The following is a 27,725-nucleotide window of genomic DNA, read 5'->3' on the forward strand; positions in this document are numbered from 1 at the left end:
TGCCTTTAAACTGCGGACTTCAGTGCTACAATCTTTAAAAAGATTTGAACCAAATAATCAAGTCTCTTCTAGGATGCTTATTTCTTACAAAGGTAAAAAGGAAAATTGATATAAAGTATTTTAAATAAGTGAATTCAGAGATTTTGAATTTTAGACACCTGAGATTGTGTTTGAAACAATTTAAAGTTGTTTTAAAATATTTGTACTTATTCCCATCAGACACCAGATAAATGAGGCATTGTTGTATTAAAAAATTTTGGGGTTTTTTTTTCAGTTTTACCAGGTTAGAAATTTAGTATTTGTGAAATATGTATATTCATTTCCTAAAGTCACAGATGCCACAGATAATTCTTTCATAAGTTGAAATTAGGAATCATAGCATTATAACTACATGAATTACTGCAAAATGCTGGAGGGAGATTAAAACTAAGATTACGGATTTGATTGATTGAAGAGCTGCAGGTTTTTACGTTAATTGGTATTTCCATTACCAAAGGGATGATACTGTGTTTTAGACCAAAATAAAATACTCATTTATATGAATATGGTTTATATGTTTCAAGCATGAGAAAAATGTGTTAACACTTAACTGGCATGAAATGGTTTTGGATTTAAAAGGCGTGTTCATTGTAGGGTAATCATGTTGATAATGCTCTGCTAACAGGACTTTCATGTGAGAGAGAATAATGCTGGCCAAGTTAACTCGTTTGCATGAGTTGTGACCAGGACCTTTTAGTGTCATTTTGACAAGAATTCCAGACCAGGAACTACACACCCCTTCGCAAATAACTCTTCCTAAAGTAGTATTCTTAGTCACAGGAGAGTGTATACATGGATGAGTGCAGATTTTTAACTAGAGAAATGTATCCCAATGAGTAGATTCATTTGTGCATGTATTCCTGTATCAGACAATAACATTTACCTTAGGAATATCTGGAAAAACATACTGTTCAAGACCAATTTTGGAGGAGAATATAAATGATTATTTATAACCAGTAGGTCAGCAGGCTTTGAAAGATGAACTCTCAGTCATGCAAATGCAAATTTGTGATAAGCACAATCAACAAAACAAACGTATTGAAAAGTAGCTCATGGGAGATTGAGAACTGGATTTTATCTTCCTTTTTATCTCGAGAGAGACAGTAATCCTAATGGTTGTGAGTTGTTCTAAATGTCTATAGGTATTCTGATTTGCAGATAGGTCAGTTTCTCCATATTACCTGTGACAGTGTAAATCTCCCCCCAAATTATAAATAATATTTATTATATTGGAACACATTTTTAAGAATTTATACTAAAATGTATCCAAAATTAAATAATTTAATCTTAGTTTACACCTTTAACTGCTGGGTTAAGGTAGGGGCTCAATAAATAGTTTTGAATGAATGGAGTCATTCATATGAACCTTTAAAAATTAACACAAATGCCTACTAATGATTAGTTTAAAACCACTATCTGTACTTAAAATTTTGTTTCTTAAAATTTATGAAAAATGACAGCAGCAGGGAATCATTCCTCCTTCTGAGGTAAGGCTACAGATGGTTAACGTAATGCCAGTATGTTGTACAGCTCCTGAATTTGCTCTTGTAACAGACATTTCACATGAAGAACAGCATGTATTAAAGATGATTGCGTTATGGCTGGGCGCGGTGGCTCACGCCTGTAATCCCAGCACTTTGGGAGGCTGAGGCAGGCGGATCACGATGTCAGGAGATCCAGACCATTCTGGCTAACACATTGAAAATCTGTCTCTACTGAAAATACAAAAAAATTAGCTGGGCGTGGTGGCAGGCACCTGTGGTCCCAGCTACTCGGGAGGCTGAGGCAGGAGAATGGTGTGAACCCAGGAGGCGGAGCTTGCAGTGAGCCGAGATTGTGCCACTGCACTCCAGCCTGGGCGACAGAGTGAGACTCTGTCTCAAAAAAAAAAAAAAGAAAAGATGATTGCTTTACAAGGGTAAGGAATAGTTCCTACCACTTCCTACCACACAGTATATAACATATTACTCATGAACTACTTGTTCTAAACTGCCGGTTCTACTTATTACGTAGTAGTGTCAGTGACCAAAGAAATGCTGTTTGTGTAAGTTTAATTTTTTCAAGTTAAAACATGTAATATACAGAATACTGGTACATGGTACTTTATAGTTTTCATGACAAATTTTAAGATATTACTTCAGCCCTGCATTTTAAGTATAGTAGGTACTTCTGTCCCTGTTCTGTAGATGGGGAAACTGAGGCTCAGATGTCAAAATGAGCTGGCCAAGGTCACTTAACATCTGATGTACCACTTATTTTTTAAATAGATTTTTCTTCTTCCTGGTAATTTTAATAATTTTACCCACTTGATTTGTAATATATTTGATTATACACCATAGGTTGTTTCTTCTATTTACTGGCTAAAAAAACCGTAAATTTATAAAAAACTCTATCTTGCCCAGGCTGGCCTCCAGTGCTTGGGCCCTTGTCATTTTGGTGGCAAACACTTGTGAATGACTTCCTTTACATGAATGTCTTTGTTCTAATTTTCCTATTTTCTTTAAACAAAATAATTATATAAAGCCATCTCAGATTACCATAATTTGGAGAAATATTTATAGTGATGCAGCTGAATTATGTGTTTAATAGATACCACTTTTAAAAGAATCCTATTTGTGGCATGAAAAATGTTGAATAGAAACATGTCTGTATGTGAGATAAGGAAATAGTTTTAAAGGAAAACCTTAGGATCTAATTATGAAAATACCTGATTAAGCTAGGATTTACAAATGAATTCTGTTGCCATAGTGTAGTTCAAAAATTTTTAGAATAATTATAAGAAAATCAGTAGGAAATTGCTTGAGGAATAGTTCTTAGTGGGCAGCCTCCCTCCTTTTGCTGTTCCCTATTTTGACAATCTATTTTGATCTTCAAAAATCATGAAAACTGCCCTTAAAACAATTATCTTTTAAAAATATGAGTGTTACAATTAAGAAATGCTTATTTCAGGAAAGCCAAGCAGGTACTCTTGTAAGTACAAAGCCTGACCCATCATTAACAGTCCTCAAAGCCAGTCCACATTTTAATTTGCTGATGGCATGCATTTCTTGATTTACATAACATGAATAACCAAGTGTTCCAAGCCGTAACCCTTCATTAGACAAAATTTTTTAACATTTCATTTTTGGCATTCTGTTGGAGGTGAGGTGTGACAGCTGTTTAAAGAATGTGCGTGGTGGTATGTATGTGTTTGAGAACAAAGAGCCATACTGAAATTACAAAATGATTAAAATACAATTTAGTAACCCAAATTGGAATCTAGCTGGGATTCATGAGGGATTACTATTCTCCCTATACTTTAACAGTGAGCTTTTTAAACAGAGTATAGGGACTCATACTTTGCCAATGATTAGTAGACTGTCAGCATAAACAGAGGAAAGAGTATTATCCTAAATGTTTACATAGGGTAGTAAATGAAAACTACTAAGGTAAAAAGTTCAATGCTTTATGTAGATAGTAAACTATGCATAGTATTTTATTTGTAACCCCATGTGTTAAGAAGGGACACTGTTAAAGTAACAATCATTTAAAAGTTAACAACCAACAAACTGGTATTTAATTTGGTATTTTAAATAGTTAAAAATCAAATGGAAACAGTGTCTAAAGTCACTAAGATAATTCATAACAAAACCCATTAATCCAAGCTCTACTTATTGTAAATAGAATTCACCATGAGCTAACCTAAAATGTACCTGTGGAGATAAAACAAGAGTGTAAGTTAGCAAAGTATTAAATAAAATTTCAGGGAGCCCCTACATTTATTTTTAAGAACTTTAGAACTAATTCTCTACATGCAAACACTGATTAACTCAAATATCTTATAAGTTCATTCATACATGGCCTTATTTGAGGCAGTGTATTTGTATTCACTAGCAAAATTCATGTCAGTAAAATATTTTTGAAGCAGTTTATTTCCCAGATATTTCACTAGTTTGAAATAGTCATTTCAGTGATTAGTCTGAATTTCTATTGAAGCCTAAGCTTTTAATGAAGACATGCTTCCGAAAATAAGGCAGTTTTTCTCTAGTCTGCTTATGAATAGAAAACAAATCTTTGGTTTTTAGTTAAAGTGACAGGAAGGATTTTTGCAAAAAGAAAGACTAAAGAACCAAAACAATTAAAAAGCTCTTGATAAGCAATGGGGAACTCCAAACCCATCAAGGTCAGTAGAGTACCTAAGGCACCTCAGCTTCAGATGCGACAGTCATCTTTGCTTAGAGTTCTGATAATCTATATACATGATTTTTACCATCTTGAGAATGTGAAACTGAAAAGGTAACATCCAACAATGATTACTGTGAATAAGAAAATTATTGTGATAAATGGGAGAGACGTTGGAGATCTCTGTTCTACCTCCCATATTTATAATGAGGAAACCAAAGCCCAGTCAAAAAACAGGTGACACCAGTTTGTGCTGACAAATTCCTAATCTGTTTCTGTTAGGGCAGGACAAATTCTAGACTTTTAACTTTGAATTAGTAAACCAAGTGTGAAGGGTTTTAGAGATACGAATTGGAGCCCCCTCCCCCCCCAAAAAATCCTCATAAATCCCCAAAGGCAAGTTGGAAATGTATAATAGTTTACTGTTGTAATTCGTTTATACCATGTGTTGGACAACTTAGCTAATATGTTAATTGATTTATACAATTCCTTTCAATTTTATCTAAAAATAGCAGACCAAAATTAAATAAGAAAGTTACATAAGATTCCATTTGAGCATACATAAGGCCATGATACTTTAATGTGAACCACCATTTCTTGGAAGAAAGAAGACATCCAAATGTCCGATTCAGAGAGAAAGTTCCTGGCCAGTCATCCAGTAGACTCTCTCCACTCTTCAATGGGAAGGTGATGCTTATATTTTTAAAAATCTCTACAAAGCTCACATACAACAAGACAGTACATCCTAGATTTGTGACTGATATGAGCATTTAAGGCTGTCATTTTCAAGTATAAAAGTTTAGTGTTCCATTACCCAATCTGTGCAGTAGACATAGCTATAAGCTCAAGTCATGTGAATTAACAGAAGCCCACCAAAGACATTTAAAAAATTATAATTTAGGCAACAGCAATTTTAAATGTAGGAAAGGCTAGAAAAAAATGTGTAGATGAGATTGTTTCTCTAAAATGCATTAGGTTGTTCACAATGAAGCTTTGTCTAACACCATTATCTGATGCATGGCATATGCAATAAGGCAGATCCACAGCAGACCAAACAAGGAAGCTGAATTAGGTAATAGAACTAGTAATTAAGATGGTTCACCTCTAACACAGTTCTGTGGCCTGTTCCCCCCAGAGAAAGATTAGAAATGGCTCCAGTGTACCAAATAAGCTTCACAGAAGAACAGGAAAATTTTTCTCCAACTTTTTTTTTTTTTTTTTTTTTTTTTTTTTAAGCAGAGCCTTTCACTTAGGGACCAACTGCTTGTAGATGAAATAAATCAACATTAATTACTTCTAGCCTAATGTAATATGGCTGGAGAAAATGGGTCTCTGGAAGCCGGTATTTTGTTTAACTTACATTCTAGGTGTGTATGTAAGTTGTCGCTCTATAACTTCTGCTGTGGTTCCAACATCTATATCTGAAAGGTGGGAGCAGCTGCTCTGTTACAATTTTCATGTAATATGCTTGGATTCTAGGTCTTTCCTCTTTAACACAACTTAAAGAAAGTTTCTTGTGGTTTGGTCAGCATACACACTTCTCATTTCATTTGATGTACACAGCCAAAGTGGGAATTAAAAAAAAATTACCAACTAGTTCAGAGAGCTAAATTGAGTCCAGCATTATGGCAAAGTCTGACCCAAAATTTTAATTTGTAATTTTAGCATGTGTCTCATGCACTTTGGGGAGCATCAAACTAAGTCTACAATTGCCAGAAGCCTTGTTACAGTTTAATGCACATTAACTAAAATGTGTACATTTTTAGTGTTCATGATAAATGCAGTTATGACCTTATTACACTTTTGGCATTCTTTAAGAAAGCACATTAAGCTTTAATATAGAAATATTTAGGTTACACTTGTGCTCAAGTAATAAAACATTTGTTCTTTTTTGATCTCATACATTCTCTCCTCAGGTATGGCCCATCTCCTGTACGCTTGGAGCGACCTTTGGCTACGTGGCTGGCCTTGTTATTTCACCACTCTGGATATACTGGAATAGAAAGCAACTTACATACAAGAACAATTAACTGGAGCAAAGGGAAATATTTCTTTGTGCAGATTCTGTAAGGGCTGTGCAGAAATGTGTATGGTCAAAGCCAAGCAGTTCCATTTACAGCTCTGTTTTTTATGTAGTTACAACATGATGTGATTGTAGCTTTTTAAACTATGAAACCCCTGAGAGATTGTACCTTCTAGTTGAAATAAAGTATTTATAATAGATTGTGGCTTCAGATGCTGCTTACTGCTTCTTAAACCTTTAAGGGACATTCTTAATAAACTTTATAGAATTCTGAGGACAGGTTTTGTTTTCTTTCAAGTTTTGAACTGCTTCATTACCTATAAAAGGTCTAGGTATAGTTGTAGCATTTCATTTGCTTTCTGAGAGAAATGGACAGTTTCCTTGGCCACTGACGATGTTTCTCACGTAATTAAACAACAGTTTATACATCTTGATCCTATTCTTTTTTTTACAGTGTGTTTCTTTGGAGTTAAAATGGCTATGATAGCCTCATCAAAAACAGTCTTCAATCCCTTCTGGGTTAAAGCTGAACATTCCACATAGCAGCATGCTCCTATCTGGGAGGGAGAAAAAAAATCACAAATATATAAAATCATGTTTATACAATTGGCATGACATAAACACATCATTATAAAGAAAATTATAAAATACAGCTATGCAAAAAGAATACATCATCCGTTTCATAACCCCAGAGGGGATTTTAAAATACTAGTATATGTCCTTCCAGACTTTCTATGAAAAATTATTTCATTCACCACATATTTACTGGGTATCTACTATATGTCAAGCACTGTTTAGGTCCTGGGGATATGTCAGTGAACTGAACGAAAGAGCAGAGTCCCTGCTATGTGGCGTCCACATATGCTGACATCTGCTGGGTGAGAGGCACATGGGAGGGAATACAGAGCAGATGGTGGCAAATGCTGTGGGGAAAAAGCAGAGTGAGGGAGGGGGGGAGTGCTGAGGACAATGGTAGTGGGGGTCCGGGGAGGCTGAGTCTCAGTGGGGAAGTTTGAGCAGTGAGGGATACCTAGCGGAAGAGCTCCAGGCAGATAGATCCTGATGCAGGAGCATGCCTGGAGCAGTCAAGGAACAGGATCACACTGAGGATGTGGTATTTGAGCAGAGACCTGAAAAGAGTGAAAGAATGAATCATGTCCATAGGGAAGAACATTCCAGGCAGAGGGAGCAGCAAAAGTACAAAGGTTCTCAGGTAGAACTTTGAGGGAACAGCAAGGAGACCAGGAGGCCTGGGGAACAATGAGTAAGGCAGAGAGGGAACAGAGGCTTGTAGGCCACAGTGCGGATTCTGAGCAGAGGAGTGACATGATTGCGCTTACATTTTTAGGACTTACTCTGGCTGCTGTGTTAAGAACAGATGACCATGGAACATAGACAGAAGCAGAAAGGTGAGTTGGAAGCTATTCCAGTAAAGCAGGCCAGAGATGGAGGAGGCCTGAATCAGGTGATAGAAGGAAGAGTTAGAAAAAAGTGTCTGGATTCTGGATATGTTCTGAAGGTATGTTGTGCCAAAGGCTAGATGTGTGGTATGAGAGAAAGAGCAAGGTCAAGTATGACTTCAGGGCTTTTTTTTTTTTTTGAGACAGTTTCACTCATGTCGCCCAGGCTGGAGTACAATGGTTTGATCTTGGCTCACCACAACCTCTGCCTTCCGGGTTCAAGCGGTTCTGCCTCAGCTTCCTGACTAGCTGGGATTACAGGCATGTGCCACCACGCCCAGCTAATTTTGTATTAGTAGAGATGGGGTTTCTCCATGTTGGTCAGGCTGGTCTCCAACTCCCAACCTCAGGTGATTCTGCCCGCCTCGGGCTCCCAAATGCTGGGATTACAGGTGTGAGCCACTGCACCCAGCTGAGGGCTTTTGACCTGAGTAACTTGGAGGGTAAAAGAAGAATCATATCTTAGACATGTTAATTTTGAGATACTCAGCCACATAGATGGACTTGTTGAGTAAACAGCTGGATAACCAAATTGAGAATTTAGGAAAGAGGTCCAGGCTGGAGATGGAAATCTAGGAATCTTTGGTTGTAGACTGTGCGAGCTACAAGACTGACAGAAGCTCATTTAGGCCTAGGGAGTGTAGCTATAGAAGAAGACATCCACAAAGCTGAGTGCTCATCACTGGGGCCCCTCCAACCGGGGACCAAGGAGGTAAAGAGATGGAGCAGAGTCCAATGAGAGGGGAGAAAAACCAAGAGAGTCCAAGTGAAGAAAGTTTCAGGAAGGACGCAACTGTGCCAAATGCTGATGAGTCTAGAAATGAGATCATATTGTTTTACAACTACTTTTTTCCCTTTAACTATATAATAAATATGAAATCTTAACAGATAGTATGAAGTTTTAATAGATGCAGGGAATTTTTGCCATTATAAACAACTCAGCATCTTTGTAGCTCTCTTTAAGCACATCCCTAATAATTTACTTTTATTATTAAACATTATAAATGGACAAATTATAATTTTATATATGAGGTACAAAGCAATATTTTCTCTATACATATACACACACACAAGTGAAATGATTAAATCAACATAATTAACATCTATCACCTTAAATACTTATCATTTTGTGTGGTGAGAACATTTAAAATTTACTCTTTTAGCAATTTTGAAATATGCAGTCCACCATTTATTTATTTATTTTGAGACAGGGTCTCACTCTGTCATCCAGGCTGGAGTGCAATGGCACTATCTTTATTTATTTATTTATTTATCTATTTATTTATTTTTTATTATTATACTTTAGGTTTTAGGGTACATGTGCACAATGTGCAGGTTTGTTACATATGTATCCATGTGCCATGTTGATTTCCTGCACCCATTAACTCGTCATTTAGCATTAGGTATATCTCCTAATGCTGTCCCTCCCCCCTTCCCCCACCCCACAACAGTCCCCAGAGTGTGATGTTCCCCTTCCTGTGTCCATGTGTTCTCATTGTTCAATTCCCACCTATGAGTGAGAACATGTGGTGTTTGGTTTTTTGTCCTTGCGATAGTTTACTGAGAATGATGTTTTCCAGTTTCATCCATGTCCCTACAAAGGACATGAACTCATCATTTTTTATGGCTGCATAGTATTCCATGGTGTATATGTGCCACATTTTCTTAATCCAGTCTATCGTTGTTGGACATTTGGGTTGGTTCCAACTTTTTGCTATTGTGAATAGTGCCGCAATAAACATACGTGTGCATGTGTTTTTATAGCAGCATGATTTATAGTCCTTTGGGTATATACCCAGTAATGGGATGGCTGGGTCAAATGGTATTTCTAGTTCTAGATCCCTGAGGAATCGCCACACTGACTTCCACAATGGTTGAACTAGTTTACAGTCCCACCAACAGTGTAAAAGTGTTCCTATTCCTCCACATCCTCTCCAGCACCTGTTGTTTCCTGACTTTTTAATGATGGCCATTCTAACTGGTGTGAGATGGTATCTCACTGTGGTTTTGATTTGCATTTCTCTGATGGCCAGTGATGATGAGCATTTCTTCATGTGTTTTTTGGCTGCATAAATGTCTTCTTTTGAGAAGTGTCTGTTCATGTCCTTTGCCCACTTTTTGATGGGGTTGTTTGTTTTTTTCTTGTAAATTTGTTTGAGTTCATTGTAGATTCTGGATATTAGCCCTTTGTCAGATGAGTAGGTTGCAAAAATTTTCTCAACCTCCACCTCCTGGGCTCAAGTGATCCTCCTTCCTCAGCCCCCCAAGTAGCTGGGACTACAGGTATGCACCATCATGCTCGGCTAATTTTTTTTTTTTTTTTTGGTAGAGATGGGGTTTCACCATGTTGCCCAGGCTGGTCTCGAATTCCTGGGCTCAAATGATCCACCCACCTCAGCCTTCCAAAGTGCTGGGATTATAGGTGCGAGCCACCGTGCCCAGCACCACCATTATTAACTGTAGTTATCATGTTGTGCAGTGTTATCTCAAAAAAACGTATTCCTCCTAACACTGTACCCTTTGACCAACAGCCTAATGATTTGCTTAGGATAAACTCTTACATATGGAATTGCTTGATCAAAAGTGTCCATGGTTTTAAGGATTTTGCATACTGTCAAGACTGCTTTGATTCAATGACCAATAGTACAACAGAGTGTCCATTTTACTACACGGGTATTATAATTAATTTCTCATTTTTTGCCAATTCTATAGGTGCAAATTGAGCTTACATTTGACTACTAATAAGTTTGAACATATTTCCTATCTTCAATGGCAATCTGCATTTTGGGGGGTGAATTTTTCATTGTTAGCCCATTTTTCTATTGGAATCTGTGGCTTCTGATTAACTCATATGCAAGAGGTTCCTGTATACTAAGGATGTTAATCCATTTTTCTGCCATCCATCTCAGGTTACATGACTTTTCATTTTATTTCTGGCATTTGATGTGGTATTAAGTTTTTATGCAGTTAAATCATTAATATTTTCATTTATGACTTTTATCTTTATGACATTTAGAAATTCCTTCTCTCCCCAACATTACAAAATTGAATACATGGAATTTCTGAAGTGATTTGTTAGTAAAGCCATTTATTTTTTGCTTTAGGAAAAACTGTCCTCCAGAAAGTTTTCTTGCTTTCTTTTGCCTCCTGATACTACATTTTAAAAGACTATATATGGGCCGGGCACGGTGGCTCATGCCTGTAATCCCAACACTTTGGGAGGACGAGGCGGGCAGATCACGAGGCCAGGAGATCGAGACCATCCTGGCTAACATGGTGAAACCCCTTCTCTAGTAAAAGTGCAAAAAAAAAAAAAAAAAAGCCGGGTGTGGTGGCAGGCACCTGTAGTTCCAGCTACTCCGGAGGCTGAGGCAGGAGAATGGCGTGAACACGGGAGGCAGAGCTTGCAGTGAGTTGAGATCCCGCCACTGCACTCCAACCTGGGCCACAGAGTGGGACTCCATCTCAAAAAAAAAAAAAAAAAAAAAAAGACCATGTAGGGATTCTGTTTCCACAAAAGTCCTACTGAAATCACAACGTTTAAAAACTAGAATCCAATAATGTTAAGGCCAAATGGGAAAAAAGGGGAAAAAGTAAACCTAGCTTTGGGGCACAAAGGAAGATAAGCTACAAGGTATTGCATGCATCACTGTTATATATATTTTTAGAATTTTTGTATTTTCTATTCTCTTTTCATAAAAAGATTGGAGAAATTTCAACACATTTCTTTTCAAACCTAGTCATCACTTTTTGGTTTTAACCACAAATTTAAACTGTCATCCTAGGTGGCTCCACTGTCTAACTCAATGAGTCTTAAGACAGAGCTGATTTGGCACAGTGCAAATGTTTAAGTAATGAAGAAGGGTTGAAAGTAGTGACACGTATTTCCGATGCTTTTTTCCATATATGACTTTTTAGGAAAATATCACTGGCAATGTAGCACAGGTGTAAGAGCCTCGGCTCAGGAGTCAGGCTTTGGACTGAAACCCAACTCTGCCATTTATTACCTGCAGGATCTTGGGTGAATTATCTGATATGTCCAAGCCTCCACTCTCTCTTCTGTGTAACAGGGGAAACAGACCTACCTCACTGAGTTCATGCAAGGATTAAATGAGATAATGCATGTAAAGCACCCAGCACAGTGCCTGGCACACAGTAAATGCACAATAAAATTAGCTTCTATTGTTATCTTAGCATCTTTACATTCATGCTTAAATTCTGTAAGTGTTCCATTACCTCTTTTGCTAGTTTCTGTCCTTGTTCCACACATATAGGTTTTTCTTTCATATCATTCAGTCTTGCTAAAGTTTTGGGGTCATCTCGGAGATCAATCTAATTAAGAAAGGTCAATAATGTCCCATAATATTACAAATCTTTAAAGAAAAATCAAAGCACGTAATCCCACTTAATTCCCACATACCAAAAAAAGATTAAACAAAAGAACTTAATTTTTAAAAACCAGGAATATAATTGCTTTCTTTGGCACAATTTTTTCCAAAAATATGATAGAACTCATTAACTTGCAGCTGAGATTAAACACTTACATCATTTGCTCAGCTTTGGGACTGTTTGTCTGAGAGCAGCCCCTATGACAGGCCAAAGAACTTATTCTAAAATGCAGAAAATCAAAGCAGACATACCTGAGTTCCTATTAATAAAAAGGGTACATTTGGTGCGTATTCCTTAAGTTCCGGTACCCACTCCTCTTTCACATTTTGAAATGAGGCTGGATTTACCACCGAGAAGCATATAAGGAAGACGTCAGTCATTGGGTAAGATAAAGGCCTCAGACGGTCATAGTCTTCCTGAGGAACAAAGAAAAGCCTCATTATATATTTACATTTCTATCGTTTACTAGTAATATGTACATTAGATTACATGGTCAAAGATGCAAATTCAGGAGTACTCCACTAGTGGAATGTATGGCACTCTAAGTAAAATCAGATAACTCTGTTTTTGTTATTCTTCTTTGTGAAGTTCTGAACACCCATGAGGTAAAAAAAAAAAAATGACTATCATTAACAATGACAATGAAAACTTTGGAAAAATACATTATGATCACTAATGCTGTCACTAAAAACATTTTTAACTAAAAAGTTTGCACAAAGAATTGAATATAGCTAGACATTGCCTAAGTATTATAATTTATAATAATACATACTAAATATTTACTATGTGTCAGGCACTAGTCTATATGCTCTCTCATGGATTACTTATTTAATCCCTGTAACAACAGTATGACACAAGTACCCTTAATCCTGACTTTCATTTGAGTAAACTGAAGCACAGAAGTTAAATTACTTGGGTAAGGATGTGTAGCCAGTAAGTCAAGGAGCTGATATTCAAATCCTGGCAGTTTTTACTCTGGAGTCTATACTCTTAACCACTATACAGCTTCACTGAGACCTTCAAGCTTTGCTTTCCTTGTTTCTATCGTTTTATTAATTGTGTGTGTGTGTGTGTGTGTGTGTGTGTGTGAAAATTTAAAGAGAAACATATACAGTAAATACACCAAAATCCTCCTTTACTCTCCAACTTTCATTCCCTCTACCTAATATTTTCATGTTTATTCTTCCAGTTCTTTTTCTGTGCATGAATATACCAGTAACTGCACATATTCGTACGTCTGTACATAAAATGAAATCATGCAGTACTTGTTGTTCTGCACTTTCTTTGTTTTGGACATCTTTCTAAATCAGAATACGTTAGACTACCATATCATTTTACACTGTTGCTTCAGAGTCCCCAGAACATCTATACTCCTGATGGTTATTTTAGTCTCTAGCACAAAAGGCAGTGAATATCCTTTTTTGCATAGACTATTTTATGTGACACAAAATTCTACTTATTTACATTCTCGAGAGTGAACAGAGTCCGGATTCCATTTTTGGCATAGCTAGACTCTCATCTGGTTTCAAAGAAACTTTATTTTTAGCCTGGGCCACCTCCCCTCTTAAATGACTCGTTTCACTACAGAACTACACAAATGTGGAACTAAAGGAATACTAAAAACATCATCTTCCACTTGGAGTTTCAGCAGTAGTATTTCCCTCATGGAACAATTTTCCTTTCATGCATTTTTCTGACATTTTTCATAATATAACTTTCAACTCAAGCATGTTAATGTCTCAAACCCTTGACTGGTGGGTAACCCTTTTGTTTTTCTGTGATGCTTTTGAAGGGCACACCTATCATCTGGAGCTGTGGGCATTAAAAGATTTCTCAGGTGTTGGCTATCACAGGACGAGAGGGGAAATGCCACCCCCAATCTTCTGCAACTTTTATTTTTTAAAGTGAACACCTCTAAATGGTTTTGATTAAAGCAGTGCTCTGGTGTTGAGAAATTCACAATGAAGAAATCAAATAGGGTGGGTATGAAACACGTTACACCCCCAGACAGTTACTAGAGGAAGACTTCTTGAAAATTTAACGTTTTTAAAATCAGCTTGTGTTAAACAGTACAACTGGGTGCCTTGTATGTACTTTCTGGGCTCTACTGCCTGTTTCAAACTGCAAGTCCATAAAAGAAAAAAAAAAAAAAAGAAACAGTATGTCATCTTAGCATCCCACCCAGCAACTCCACACTTCTGAGCAAACCTGCAGTTGGCATGGCCGGGAAATGGGGTGTTCTCATTAAAAAGCACTCCTTATCCATACTTGTATTTCCAATTTTCACAGAAATAGGAATGGGGATACTATCCCATAGGATTATGAGGAATAAATGAAATAATGCAACTAAAGCACTCTGCATAGCACCTGGCACATCAAAGAACTCTTTCAATGCTTAAACATAAATTCTTTATCCCATGGGAAACCAAGTCTCTTATTCCTCTGCAAACCCTCGCCGGGTCCCCTGAGTCCCACACTTGCTTCAGCTTTGCAGCTCCCTCCAATCACAGAAAAGAAGTCTTTTAGTAAGAAATAAAATCAAAACACACAAAACTCAGGTCTCTCGAGACAGTATAATTTTCAGATGAATAAAAGAGAATGATATATTATTACTGTACTGATTAGTCACTTAGCCTTAAGACTATTTAAAATGTAACAAAAATAGATTTATATTTAAGAAAGCCAAATTAGAGATTTTAATGGAAATTTTACTTTTCAAGCAAGTTTACCTCCTCAGGGAAACAGAAGTGTGTGCTCTTTCTCTAGTGAGAGATGACAAGAAATAAAAAACTAATTGAATGCCATGTTCTCTGGAGATGCTTAACAATATTAATCCAAATATTTTACAGAAGGTAAATATATTGTACAGATTCCTCTCATAACCACAGTGAATCCTGACTTTCCCCCGTGAGAGACATGTGGGCACAAAGGAGGACAATTAGACCAATCACTTCTAGATATTTCTTAAATTGCAGGTTTTGTTTGATTGATTAAAATGTGAAGAACTGGGGCTATTAAAAAATAAAACACACACGTATGTTTAGACCTCCTTGGAAAGAAATGTTACTTCTTAAGTCTGAACTATCTAAAATGAATTCCTTCTGCCTGTCATCTCTGGCTAAATAATTGGCAGTTAGTGGCCGGGCATGATGGCCCACACCTGTAATCCCAGCACTTTAGGAGGCCGAGGTGGGACTCTTGAGGTCAGGAGTCCAAGACCAGCCTGGCCAATGTGGTGAAACACCATCTCTACTAAAAATACAAAAATTATCTGGGCGTGGTGGTGCAGACCTGTAATCCCAGCTATTCGGAAGGCTGAGGCAGGAGAATCACTTGAACCCAGGAGGTGGAGGTTACAGTGAGCAGAGATTGTACCACTGCACTACAGCCTGGGCAACAGAGCTAGACTCCGTTTCAAAAAACAAAAAATTGGCAGTTAGCATAAGAATGAGACCTTTCTGCTTCTATCCAGCTGAGTAATTAGAAGTCTAATAATAGATAACAAATTTAGAAAATAAATTATCCTCTGTGCATACTGGACCCTGCATCATATAAAATGGTTTATATCCATCACACAGTATCCTGAGTGAATTTAATATGAAATGTGGGATTTGGGAATGAATAAGTGGAAGTGTGCAGAATCTTCATCTCGAGCCATATATTTTAAATTTGAGAACACAAAGAAGTCAAATGTAGAGCAACTGCCCTTACTTTTAAAAGATCGACTTATCAAAGTCACAACTTCTCACAGCCAACTCTCCAGTGTCCTCCTAATTAACAAACCAATTATATTTTAGTTCTAATTTTAAAATGTAGGTATTTAAACATTTCAGCATGGTAACTAGAACATTCTCAGGAGTAGAGAAAAGTGTATTAAAGACAACTGTTCAACATCAAAACAATGAAAGAACTGGTGAGTTTAGTCAACATGGCTGTTGGACTGCATGGCAGACTCTTTAGCTTCTTACCAATTGGCTAAGTACCAGAAGTATCAAGTTTTTAAGTGTGTTCTGGCAGCTTAGTATTCAGGCTCTCCCTTATTGAAGAGTCCTCGATATGTGATAATGACAACCTTACTTAAAAAATATCACACACAGCCAGGCGCTGTGGCTCACACCTGTAATCCCAGCACTTTGGGAGGCTGAGGTGGGAAGATTGCTTGAGTCCAGGAGTTCGAGACCAGTCTTCCCAATGTGGTGAAATCCTGTCTCTATTAAAAATACAAACATTAGCTGGGCATGGTGGCACATGCCTGTAGTCCCAGCTACTCAGGAGGCTGAGGTGGGTGGATCACTTGAGCTCAAGAGGTTGGGCCTGCAGTGAGCCATGAACATGCCTGGGTGACAGAGTGAGACCCTATCTCAAAAAAAAAAAAAAAAAAAAAAAAAAGAAATCGCACACTTACCACCTGACAAGAATCTGCAAACAAAAAACTAAAGAAATGTGCTCTGAGAGGAAATAAAAGCTCTTCCAATGACACAGAGAAATGTAGCCAATGGCCATCAGCTGGAGACCCCTTTCTGTGTGCTGCTCAGCCAGCAGTGCCCATGAGCCTCTCACTTCTGTACTGTTCTTTGTCCCCTTCATGTGGACCTGGGTGTTCCCTCCTACCTTAGTGATCTCTGTTTAAAACACATGTTTTTAGGATGTGTATGTCTACTTTAAAATACATATCCAAAACATATCCTAAATAAAAACACTCACATTGGACGATTTACCTTGTGCCATGCTTTGTTAGCTGGTATGCTATCATGTGTTATTTAAAAGCAATCAGCAAAGATTCATTGAGACTATAGCCCTCTGGAGCTTGCAGTTTAGTTGGGAATCCAAGACATAAACATAAAAAGACAGTCATATACAACAATAGGAGGGAATAAAAGTGTAAGCTGGAGCAAGTGAATATAGAAATGCTTAAGAAACATTACTAAGCACCTACTATGTGCCCAGAACAGTGCTAACTGCAATAAATAAAGGAGGGAAGGATGAGATTCAAATAACATCTATTTGTAAAACCTTGTAAACATTTACAAAGCTCTCTCATTAAGTATCTGTATGTTAAAAATAAGGCAATGCACTTGAATGTGCAGCAGTGCCCACCATGTGCCTGGACACCACTCCAGCGCCTTGCAGACCTCAAAGCCACAGCCTAGAAGAGGAAACTGCAGGCTGGTGTGGGAACGTGCATCAGGTTAGCACCCAAGAAGAACAATTCTGATAGGTGAGGAGATACACACAAATGCATAATGGCTTTCGCTCTTAGGAAGTTCATAGTAAGGTAGACAAGATGTATGTGAACATGATATTACAAGTTAGAATGTGGTAAATATAAAAATTAGTAATGAGGGGACACTAAGAAAAGACTTCTTGGAAAAGTCACTTGAGTTGGTCCTTACAGAATGGAGAGAACTTGAACGTATCCAACATGCTAGGAATGCGACTTTAGTCCAGTCCCTTATTCCTTAGGGCCTTAGTTTCTCTGTCTGAAAAATGGGAGACTTATCAGTGACAAATGCTTTGAAGACCATAAAGTACTATAGGAATGTATTACAATCCCAAATAATGCAGGATAGTACTTTGATGTAGGAAATAGTCATTTATCAAAACCTACTAGAGTTTTCCTCTGTAACAACCTAGAATGAGAAACAACCTAGAACAAGAGGTAACAGATAAGCCCCAGCCTTCCAAAATCTAAAGCAGCTTCTGACTACTTGAAGACAGATATAAAACGTATGACAACTAAGTAAGAATATCCCTGAAAAGTGGTGGCTTTGTGTTCTGTGTAGTAGCAATTCTCTGTGTCACTTCCAAGGCACACAGTAGTAATCTTCATCTACAACATCTGTTTCTAGCGAGAAGTCCAAAACAGGCATTGGGCTCTTGAAACCCTCCACCCTTCAAAGGGTGCTACACAGAAGCCCAGAGGACACATGTCATGAAGCCAGCTTCTGAGAATGCAACTGTTTTCTCCTACATCACAACGTGTCTATGGTAATGCTTGGTCAGAGTAGTCTATGAAACCTCATTTCTTTTTTTTCTTTTTTTTTGAGATGGAGTCTCACTCTTATAGCCCAGACTGGAGTGCAATAGCACGATCTCGGCTCACTGCCACCTCCGCCTCCCGGGTTCAAGCAATTCTCCTGCCTCAGCCTCCTGAGTAGCTGGGATTACAGGTGCCTGCCACCACGCCTGGCTAATTTTTTGTATTTTTAGTAGAGACGGGTGTTTACCATGTTAGCCAGGAGGGTCTCAATCTCCTGACCGCGTGATCCGCCTCCCTTGGCCTCCCAAAGTGCTGGGATTACAGGCGTGAGCCACTGCGCCTGGCCTGAAACCTCATTTCTATCGTGTAGTCATTTTGACACTTTTGAGTTCATTTTATATTTAACTTTGTGAAATGAAAATATCAGTTTTTACCTCCTTAAAAATAACTCTGTTTTTCAAGGAAGCTGGGTTGGGTCCTTTTTGAAAACACTTTGGTAAGTTTGGTTCAAAACTCACCAGTGATGAGTTTACTGAATTTGCCTACCACTTCCTACTACCTCCCAGCACTCTTGGACTAAAGAAAATTTGGGGAAGAGAAAGGTTTTTTTTAGGTGCTATAAATTCTTAAGAGGTCACTGTTTTTCAAAGACTTTGCAAACATCTGGTGTTTTCTTTTCTTTTTTAATGTTCAGTTCAGTTGTGAAATGGTATTTATATGTCACTGGCCTGATTAGCACTTAGTAAAAGAATTCTTGAAATTAAAGGTTTAGCTTCTTACTTTTAGCTACTGTCATCTTCATATATTTTGATTTATAATAAGTCAGCCTCCTAATTAATATACCAATTATTCAGGAGCTAGGGAACCAGATCTTGGGCTTCTCTTCCGTTGTGCTTTCCTTTTGGCCACCTGACTGATCGTAATTCCTGTTTAGGTTGGCTGGAGGAAACAGAGAGAAAATTTATATCTGGTGGAGCAGAAAGAAACCAGCTAGAGGACTGGCCTTGTCATTATCTAACGGTGTTGTGATGAACTGGTACTTCCTCATCTCTAAAAGCAGGGCACTGAACTAGAAGACCGCCATGTCACATGATGAAAAACACTCAAACTAACACTTCTTACCCTGTGAGCAGCCCTACTAGCAGATTTAATGTGGGAGGAGGTTCACACTACGGGATAAAAATCAAGTTTTAGGATTCCATTTTATCTAAGCTGACCATCACAAGGCAGAGGATCAAGACTTGGCTAAATACGGCCCTCAGGCAAGCTTCACTTCCCCATCTGTGAAGGGAGAATAAATATAGCATACACATGTTAAGATAAATGAGAGAGCTGGTCAAGTGTTTCGAGCTCTTCGGCAGACAAGCCTGACTTTCCAAAAAAAGACAACCCACAACTTCGGAGCCAGTGCTATTTCTTCTGTGCATGGTGAGGTGACTTCCCCAGTTGGAAAGGATTTAGAGCTGAAATTCCATATTGTCTGGAGCTATAATTACAAGTCTCTTGCACTAAAACAGAGGTCAGCTGGCCTAAAGCATGCTGAAAGAAGGTAAATGTCTGGTCACATTTCCATGTGGTATACTCTTCCTAACTTTTTGGCACAAATTTCATGTTGATAGAATATTCATTCATTCACTCCACAAATATCTGGCAAGTAGGTGCTGAGTGCTGTGTATAGACCCTGCCCTCATTCTGTGTAGAGTACAGCAGAGGAGTAGGCACAGGGCTCTCAGCTAGGGCAGTATCACCCTGTGTCTGGGGGGCATTTCAGACATTTGGGAGGTGCTGTCAATTGTCAAAATGAATGGGGAAACTGCTAGCATTTAAGGGTGAGAGCCGTGCTGCTACATGACCTGTATGAGGAAAACCAGCCCCAGGCCCGCATGACTGGTGAGTGTACTGCTAGACATTCATAAATATGAAAAACTCCTGTGGGAAAACAGCCTGTTGCATAGCAAGAGTGACGCCATCTTGAAGTAAAACTGCCATGATGACCAATGTTCGACGCCTACAGTTCAAGGTGTTCCAGTAGCATAGATAAGCCCTCATAACCTCCCCGTGGTCATGAGTTTCTAAAGGAAGCCAGGGATGATGAGCTTCCTGTGTCTTTACCCTAAAAGCTTGCTATATAAAGGACACTTTCTGGAGGTTGGTTGTGAGAATCCACCATCTCTTGGCCTACCTAGACATCATTTCTGTTTCTAAGTCTCTATTAAATATTTCTTTCTGAGAAACTGGATTTGTCAGTCTCTTTCTTCAGCCTCTCAGCTCCCTCGGCCTTTGAAGGTAGGTTTGCATAGACCTGCTCACCATGGAACACCTTTTATAATTGCATGAATCTAGGACCTGATTCTGCTGCATATATAAAAATAAAGTTTTTTTGGCATAACTTTAGTGCATTTTCGAAACTTTTTCTTTCTTTCTTTTTTTTTTTGGAGCAGGGTTTTACTCTGTCACCCAAGCTGGAGTGCAGTAGCGTGGTCACAGATTGCTACAGCCTTGACCTCCTGGGCTCTAGCCTCCACCTCAGCCTCCTGAGTAGTTGATACTACAGGTGTGTGCCACCATGCCCAGCTAGTCAGAAATTTTTTTATTTTATTTCTTTTTGTAGAGACACGGGTCTTGCTCTGTTGCCCGGGCTAGTATCGAACTCCTGGGCTCAAGCAATTATCCTGCCTCAGCCCCCTAAAATGTTGGGATTACAGGCAAGAGCCACGGCCCTCAGACTTTAATGAATTTTCTAGGAAGGTAATTTCAGTCCACACTGGAGAAAGATTGTACTTTATTTTGTTTGAAACATCACAGGAGGCTGGGTGCAGTGGCTTATGCCTATAATCACAGCACTCTGGGAGGCTGAGACAGGTGGATTGCTTGAGTCCAGGAGTTCAAGACCAGTGTGGGCAACATGGCAAAACCCCATCTCTACAAAAATACAAAAATGAGCCAGGTGTTGTGGTGTGTGCCTATAGTCCCAGCTACTTGGCAGGCTGAGGTGGGAGGATCACTTGAGCCTGGGAGATTGAGGCTGCAGTGAGCTGAGACCATGCCACTGCACTCCAGCCTGGGTGACAGAACAAGACCCTGTCTCAAAGAAAAAAAAAAAAAAGAAGAAGAAAAAGAAAAAACAAGCATCACAGGAGTTACTTACCATCACAGAAAATCACATGCCACTGGCAACATTGCTCTTAGTATCTGAGTCACTAATAAAACATAACTATGTCAGCCAATATTTGTAACTGTTGCATTTATGGTCATTTTACCTAATAGGTGCAGGCCTGATTACTTCATTATGATTTCTGGAGTAGTCAGCCTTGGGAATTTAGGAATTTAACAATGAAATAAATAGTTTTACAATGAATTACTTTCCTTTTTATTTCTCCTTTATATCACTGCCAGGACGTTATACTGATTTAAAATTACATGTATAGGGAGGTTATATTAGCTATAGGTTTCATTTGAGGATAAGTAAAAAGGAAGTATTTGTTATAAAAATGGGAGATGGGTCTGATAAAATTGAGGTATCAAATCAGGCATTTAACAAATTGGGACAAAAATGACTATAAATGCAAATTGGGACAGGTGCTCTGAAGAGCCAGGTTCTGGGAGAGAGAATAACCAGGAAGATGAGTTTCAGTCTGGGCAGGCAAGAAAGACTTCTCTGCAGGGGTGATGTTGAACCTGAGATCTGAGGGACCACTTAAGGAGACAGACAACAAGACGGTGTATGCAAACGTCCCAAGGCAGAAAAGCCCTGACATACTGAAGACCACAGGGACAGGTGGGGCTGGAGAGGGAGTCAGCTTGGACCACCAGGGCCCACCTGCAATGGAAAGTCATTAAAAGGTGAGCCCCCCGCCCCCGCAAAAAAGTCACAAAAGTTGAAAAAGATAATCCAGGCTACTTTGAGGAGAATGAATTAGGCAGGCAGGCTTATAAGGGGAGAGGTTATTACAGTAATTCAGCTGAGAGAAGATGGAAGCTTAGACTAAGGGATAGCAGTTGACAGCTAGAGAAATGGTGGATTCTAGATATATTCTGGATATATCTAGATGATATGGCATCTTTTAGAGGGACGAGGAAGACTGAGGGTAGAGAAGCACCATAGGGAGAGAACTCAAGAGGACAGTTTGGGACGTGTTAAGCTTGAGATGTCAAGCAGGTGGTCAGAGGAGGTGTCTGCCTCTGAGTTCCAGAACTAGCTTATTATTATGTACCTCCTTTTAGCTGAACCAGAAGCATCTCAAATTCAACCTTTCTGAACCAAATTCATTTCTTCCCAGTCAAAACTGCAACTCCTCCTGTGTTCACCATCTCACTAAAAGATATCACCACTCAATCAGGGTGCACAAGCCAGAAACCTGAAAGTTCTCAGGATCAACCCCTAACACAAACACACACACTAAAGCAGTCACCTGCCCAGCGAGTCTCCCTGTTTCTTCTCTCTCTCTGTATTTCTTCACCTGGGAGCTCCTACTTGTCTTCTAGGCTTGAGTCTGGAAATCACTTCGTCCAGCAGATCTTCTCTGAACCCCCAATTCAGCTTAAGCATCCCCTTGCTCCACACTTCTGTGGCACCACGAGCTTCTCCTGTCATCCTGTTTGTTTACACTGTAATACAATTGCCTCTTTTCTGATCTGCATCTTCCCCTTCTGCAACAGGACTCCCTGAGGGCAGGGGACTATTGCTCAAGGCCTGGCTCATGGTAGCAGCTTATTACATTCCTGCTGAATCAATGATGGTAGCTCATGGGAAGGTGCAGTGAGAAAAGTCAGCTGCAGTCATTGTAGAGGTAGCTTGCACAGTGCTAGCTGCACCTCCTTCACCAGCTACAAGGCTTGAGAAAGTGGATCAAATACCTGAATTCTCTCCAGTAACAGGTTAATTTCTCAGGCTGCTGACATCACTTTCGGCCAGATATCAAATTGCCTTCTGCGAGCAGGGCCATTTTTCTGTGGCACACCAATGGGTCCAACCCACCTCCCTGAATAATGTGAACTCTTAATAGGAGAGCCTCAGACTGAGTGATGCTTTAAGCATTTTAGTTCCTGCTGCTGCTTTTCACCACAACTTTTTCTGCATTGTCTTGACATTTGTCTTATCTAGGTATGGAGAATACAGTTGACTGTCTATCCAGGATTCTTCTCCTACTTCCTCCTTCTTTCCAAAACTCTGATCCAGTTCAGGACCCACCACCCCTTCTCCACTCAGACACACGCCCCTGGGGACCCTGGCCCTATACTTAGCTATATAGAGAGTCCCCAGTTGGATTAAGCCAATCATTGAGTTTTCATTACCCACTCCTGCCCCTCCCACTAAGTCACTGGTTTTTGGTGGGCACATGACCTGGGTTATCCAATCAGAGCCAAGTATTCACTGGCTTGTTCAACGTAGCTCCTGCCCCACCTTCTCCTTCTGCAGCTGCTCCCCACCTCCTCTCCCCCACAGTATAAAAGGATTTGCCATTCACTGGCCCTATCTCTGCAGCTCATAGAGATTATTCAGGGCTCCCTCTACATAGGCCATTGCTGTGTTTTCTGTTATCACCACCAGGGTCTATGCGAGAGCTCAGTCCCAGAACCCGCTCTTACTTATCTCCAGGACTAGCTATGGAGAGGGAGGTGTAGACATGCCAGGTCTGACACTTCTACCAGAGCAGCCCTCTCACCCTTTTCAACAATTGGCCTACAGAGGCTGAAGTCCCCCGTTGACATACATACTTACACACATCCTTTTAATAGACAAAGGCAACAAGCAGCCAAGCAGCAAAGAGAAGACCCCGGTAACTACACTCAGATGAAGGCTGCAGTGCTGCTTTCCTCTATGTCCAGATGAGGCAGCCAGAGTGCACAGAGGAGTTAAGCCATGACCAACAAACCCATGTGGAATGTGAATACTTGAGCCCCACTCTGCTGGCGAAACAAACGCATACAGTGCAATCTGCCATCTGAGGACGAGGATGGCTTCCCAGCAGGCAAAATCAGGATGCCCTCACAGGCATGCTTGCACAGAACAGGCCCTTTCAAAAACACACACAATTTCTGAGGAGGAGATGAAAATGTTTTGGAACTGGCAGAGCTGGTGGTTGTACAACACTGTGAATGTACTAAATGCCACTGGATTGTATACTTTATTTTTTAATTTTTCTTTTAGAGACAGGAGACAGGATCTCACTCTGTCACCCAGGCTGGTGTGCAGTGGTATGATCGTGGCTCACTACAGAGTCAAACTCTTGGGCTTAAGCAATCTTCCTGCCTCAGTCTTCCAAGTAGCTGGGACTACAGGTACGTGCCACCACATCTGGCCAATTTTTTATTTTTTGTAGAGATGGGGGTCTCATTGTGTTGCCTAGGCTGGTCTTGAACTCCTGAGCTCAAGCAATCCTCCTGCCTTGGCCTCCCGAAGTGCTAGGATTATAGGCATGAGCTACCGCATCCAGCCTGATTATATACTTAAAAATGGTTAAATTTATGTTGTGTAAATTTCGCCTTAATTTAAAAAAAATACACACGGGCTGGGCGTGGTGGCTCACGCCTATAATCCTAGCACTTTGGGAAGCCAAGGCAGGAGGATCCCTTGAGCCTAGGAGTTTGAGACCAGCCTGGGCAACACAGGGAGACCCTGTCTCTATTAACAAAAAGAGAAAAAAAGAGGAAAGAAATACACACAGGTCCACAAGTGTGCAAAGGTATGATCTTGCCTTGCAGGTACCCACACACACATGCATGTGTATGCACACATGCACACTCACCTAGATTTCTTTGAAAATTCAGAAAATTCTTGCAGAATTACCCTGCTTCAGAAGTCCCTGGAGGCCAAGAGTTGATGTGTTGACATCAACTCTTCGCAATATGCATCCATCACCACTAAGCATAGCTTATCCTCCTTGCACGGGTTTGATGCCCTCCCCTCCCCCTGCCTGTTCTGTATTACTTCCCTTTATCTTCTTCCCACCAGCTCTGGCCCTTTTATACTACAGACAGTTCTCTGTGGGGGCTCTTCCTGGCGTATCACAAAACAAATAGCCTCACCACATGACTACAGCCTATGTAACTTCACAGCCCAGAAGAGTGCCTGCTCATGCTTTCACAGCAACCCAGCCTACCCACTGGCTCTTCACCATCAGCCTAGGAGATAGGTCAGCTGCCACCTCACTGATGAGGAAATAGGATCGAAGAAGCTCACCACCCGTTCAGAGTCACACAGAGAGGTGGGTAGGAGTGAAGCAGGAATGCAATTCTCCTAACCACGAGTGTAGGACCCTCTCCCACACACCCTCTCTTTGTTTCAACCAGGTAGTCTTTCATGGGGTTTCAGACACCGACCTCCTAAGTCTCTGAGTCAGGCTTCCTAGCTGTGTGGCCCTGGGCAAGTTACTTACCTTTTCTGTTTCTTTTATCTATAAAATGGACTACTAATGGAGCCTTCTCTTAAACGCTGGGAAAAGAAATGAGCTAAGGTATGAAAGGCACTTAACACATGTGCTGGCTGCTAATTTATAACCATGTCCACCGAATAGTGTTCCTTTTCCATTCAGTTTCAGCAGATTTGGGGCAGAGTAATAAATAGGCAGAAAATGAGAACTGAATGTGAAATTCAGAACAAACACACTGAGAAATTTTGCTGGTTTAAATAAGTGCGTAGGTTTACATGGCAGGCAAGGACTAAAGTCAGGTATTTTATTAAAATACTGAGAAAACAGCTAAACTGATATATCTCAAATATGTTTTTCAAAAAAAAAATCAATGGCCAGTAAGACCTGGGAAGGGAAAAGAGTCAAACGCACACGGGCTTTGATGTGGCCACGGAGTCCTCTCAGCCCGCTTTGCACACAGCAGGCAGGTTTCAGTGGCTCCCTGTACAATAATGCACACATGTCTACACTAGCATCCTCTGTGTTCCAAGAAGTTCAGACAATTTAGCAGCTCAACTTCTTGATTTCCTACTCTAAAGGACCTGGCTAGGGAGGCATGCCATTTCTGAAGCAAAGCAAGAGCCAGTGAGACAAAATCAAAGAGAAGCAACAGTACAGATGGAGGAGGAAACTAGCAACAATAGAACTTTATAAGAAAATCACCAGACAAACTGTCTTTCCAGTGGTTTCAAGTATCTATTCTCTTTTGTGTAGTCTCATAAAAGCCTTAGAGTCAGCAATGGGACAGGTGGTGTCATTCCTCTCTTTCTCCAGGGCGGTGAGGGCAGCAGCTGAGCCTAGGCTCTCGGTGAAGTGGTGGAAAACTATCACTGGAGCAATTGGGCTGGCAGCAGTGGGGGGTGAGGGAGTTTCAAACTTAGAGGTGTGTACCCTACAGTCTGGTGAAACTGCATAGGAACCGGCTAGGTCCCTGTTCTTATCCCCACCCTGTGCTGCCGATAAGTGAGTCTTGTCAGAGCCTGTGCTCCATCGCTTGGGCCTGTGTTATGTGCTGCCTGGAAAATCAAATCGTGTGAGTCTCCCTTCAAAGAGCCACTGGCTTAGTTAAGCAACCAGTGAGACACTGGCAACAAGGGGATGTCACGAGAACAGCGGAATGCAGATCTGGAGTCAGAGGGCCTGGCCCGAGGTCCAGGGTGGCCTCTCACTGGCCATGTATGTAATCTCGTTCAAGTCATTTCCCTGTCTCTGACCCTATTTCCTCATCCACTAAAAAAATGGGGTGCAGAGGGAGGGGTAGACAGTATGACCTATCTGTTAATGTCATTGTTAGGGCTAAATGGGATAAACGGGTCCAAGGAAGCCTCAAATGTAGGCATAGATGAATACAAGAGCCAAGAGCCATTGATGCTAAGTGCCACAGGGATTCAGAGTGGAGAGAATACATCTGCCCTTGACAAATAGAAAAGGCTACGTGGAAAAATAGGTATTGCTGGATGTTCTCTGTTAATCTCTCCATCAAGGCACCCATCTTCAGAAGACTGTGGCCTTTAGAAGTCCAAACTATGTAGCTCAGAGTTCAAGGCTGGCCATGCAGTCATCAAACTCCTCTTCCCACCTTAGATTTAATGGCTTCTCTGATGAACGACTATTCTGTAGCCAAAATGAACATAGGCCGCTCCCGCACCTCCCCGTCCACCCCAGCCTCTCCCACATGCCTCTTTCTGTGCTTTTTTCTTGGCCTGGAATATTCTGTCTTACCTGGGCCCCCTTCCCACCCCAAACCATACACGCATACCAGCTACTCACTTAGGAAAACTGTCCAGACCCTCCCCCAACGTCCCCAGAGCTGGACGTACTCTTTCATGCCTGGCCAATGTCTTTGATACCTGTATCAAAGGTATATATACATATGTACATATATACACACATATATACACACACATATATATCAAAGGTATATATATACGCATATGTATATATACACACACACACATATAAACACGCGCACACACACACATACCTGTATATACATATATATATCTAATATATCTATAATAATCCATATTATATATTAGATATATATATACAGGTATTTTGTGTGTGTGTGTATGTGTGTGTGTGTGTGTGTGTGTTTATGTATGGGGTCTATAGTAGGATACTCTACTCATTTGAGATAGGGCTACATTTTGAAAATTAAGTTAATGAAAATCAGTTTGTAATAGTTATTAGTCATCTGTAATATGGTTTATATTCAGATGACTGAGACACTTGAAAACACCCAAATCTAATCAAGGTGA

General features: G+C 40.0%; 2 protein-coding genes across 4 annotated transcripts in view; one reads left to right on the forward strand and one right to left on the reverse strand.

The window, feature by feature from the left end:
* Positions 1–6,497, forward strand: part of PIGF (phosphatidylinositol glycan anchor biosynthesis class F) — a 36,513-nt gene extending 30,016 nt beyond the window's left edge. For both annotated transcript variants that reach the window (XM_055243700.2, XM_063618065.1), the window contains one exon: positions 6,117–6,497. In XM_055243700.2, coding sequence (XP_055099675.1) covers positions 6,117–6,230 — 114 coding nt within the window. In that variant the 3' untranslated portion in view covers positions 6,231–6,497. The remainder of the gene's footprint in view (positions 1–6,116) is intronic.
* The window catches only part of RHOQ (ras homolog family member Q), a 41,590-nt gene continuing 18,466 nt past the window's right edge, over positions 4,602–27,725 (reverse strand). For both annotated transcript variants that reach the window (XM_055243703.2, XM_063618068.1), the window contains exons 3-5: positions 12,324–12,488; positions 11,920–12,015; positions 4,602–6,780 (exon numbers count right to left, since the gene is read on the reverse strand). In XM_055243703.2, coding sequence (XP_055099678.1) covers positions 6,625–6,780; positions 11,920–12,015; positions 12,324–12,488 — 417 coding nt within the window. In that variant the 3' untranslated portion in view covers positions 4,602–6,624. The remainder of the gene's footprint in view (positions 6,781–11,919; positions 12,016–12,323; positions 12,489–27,725) is intronic.

The sequence above is a fragment of the Symphalangus syndactylus genome, chromosome 14 (assembly GCF_028878055.3).
Source record: "Symphalangus syndactylus isolate Jambi chromosome 14, NHGRI_mSymSyn1-v2.1_pri, whole genome shotgun sequence".
Classification (NCBI taxonomy): Eukaryota; Metazoa; Chordata; class Mammalia; order Primates; family Hylobatidae; genus Symphalangus; species Symphalangus syndactylus.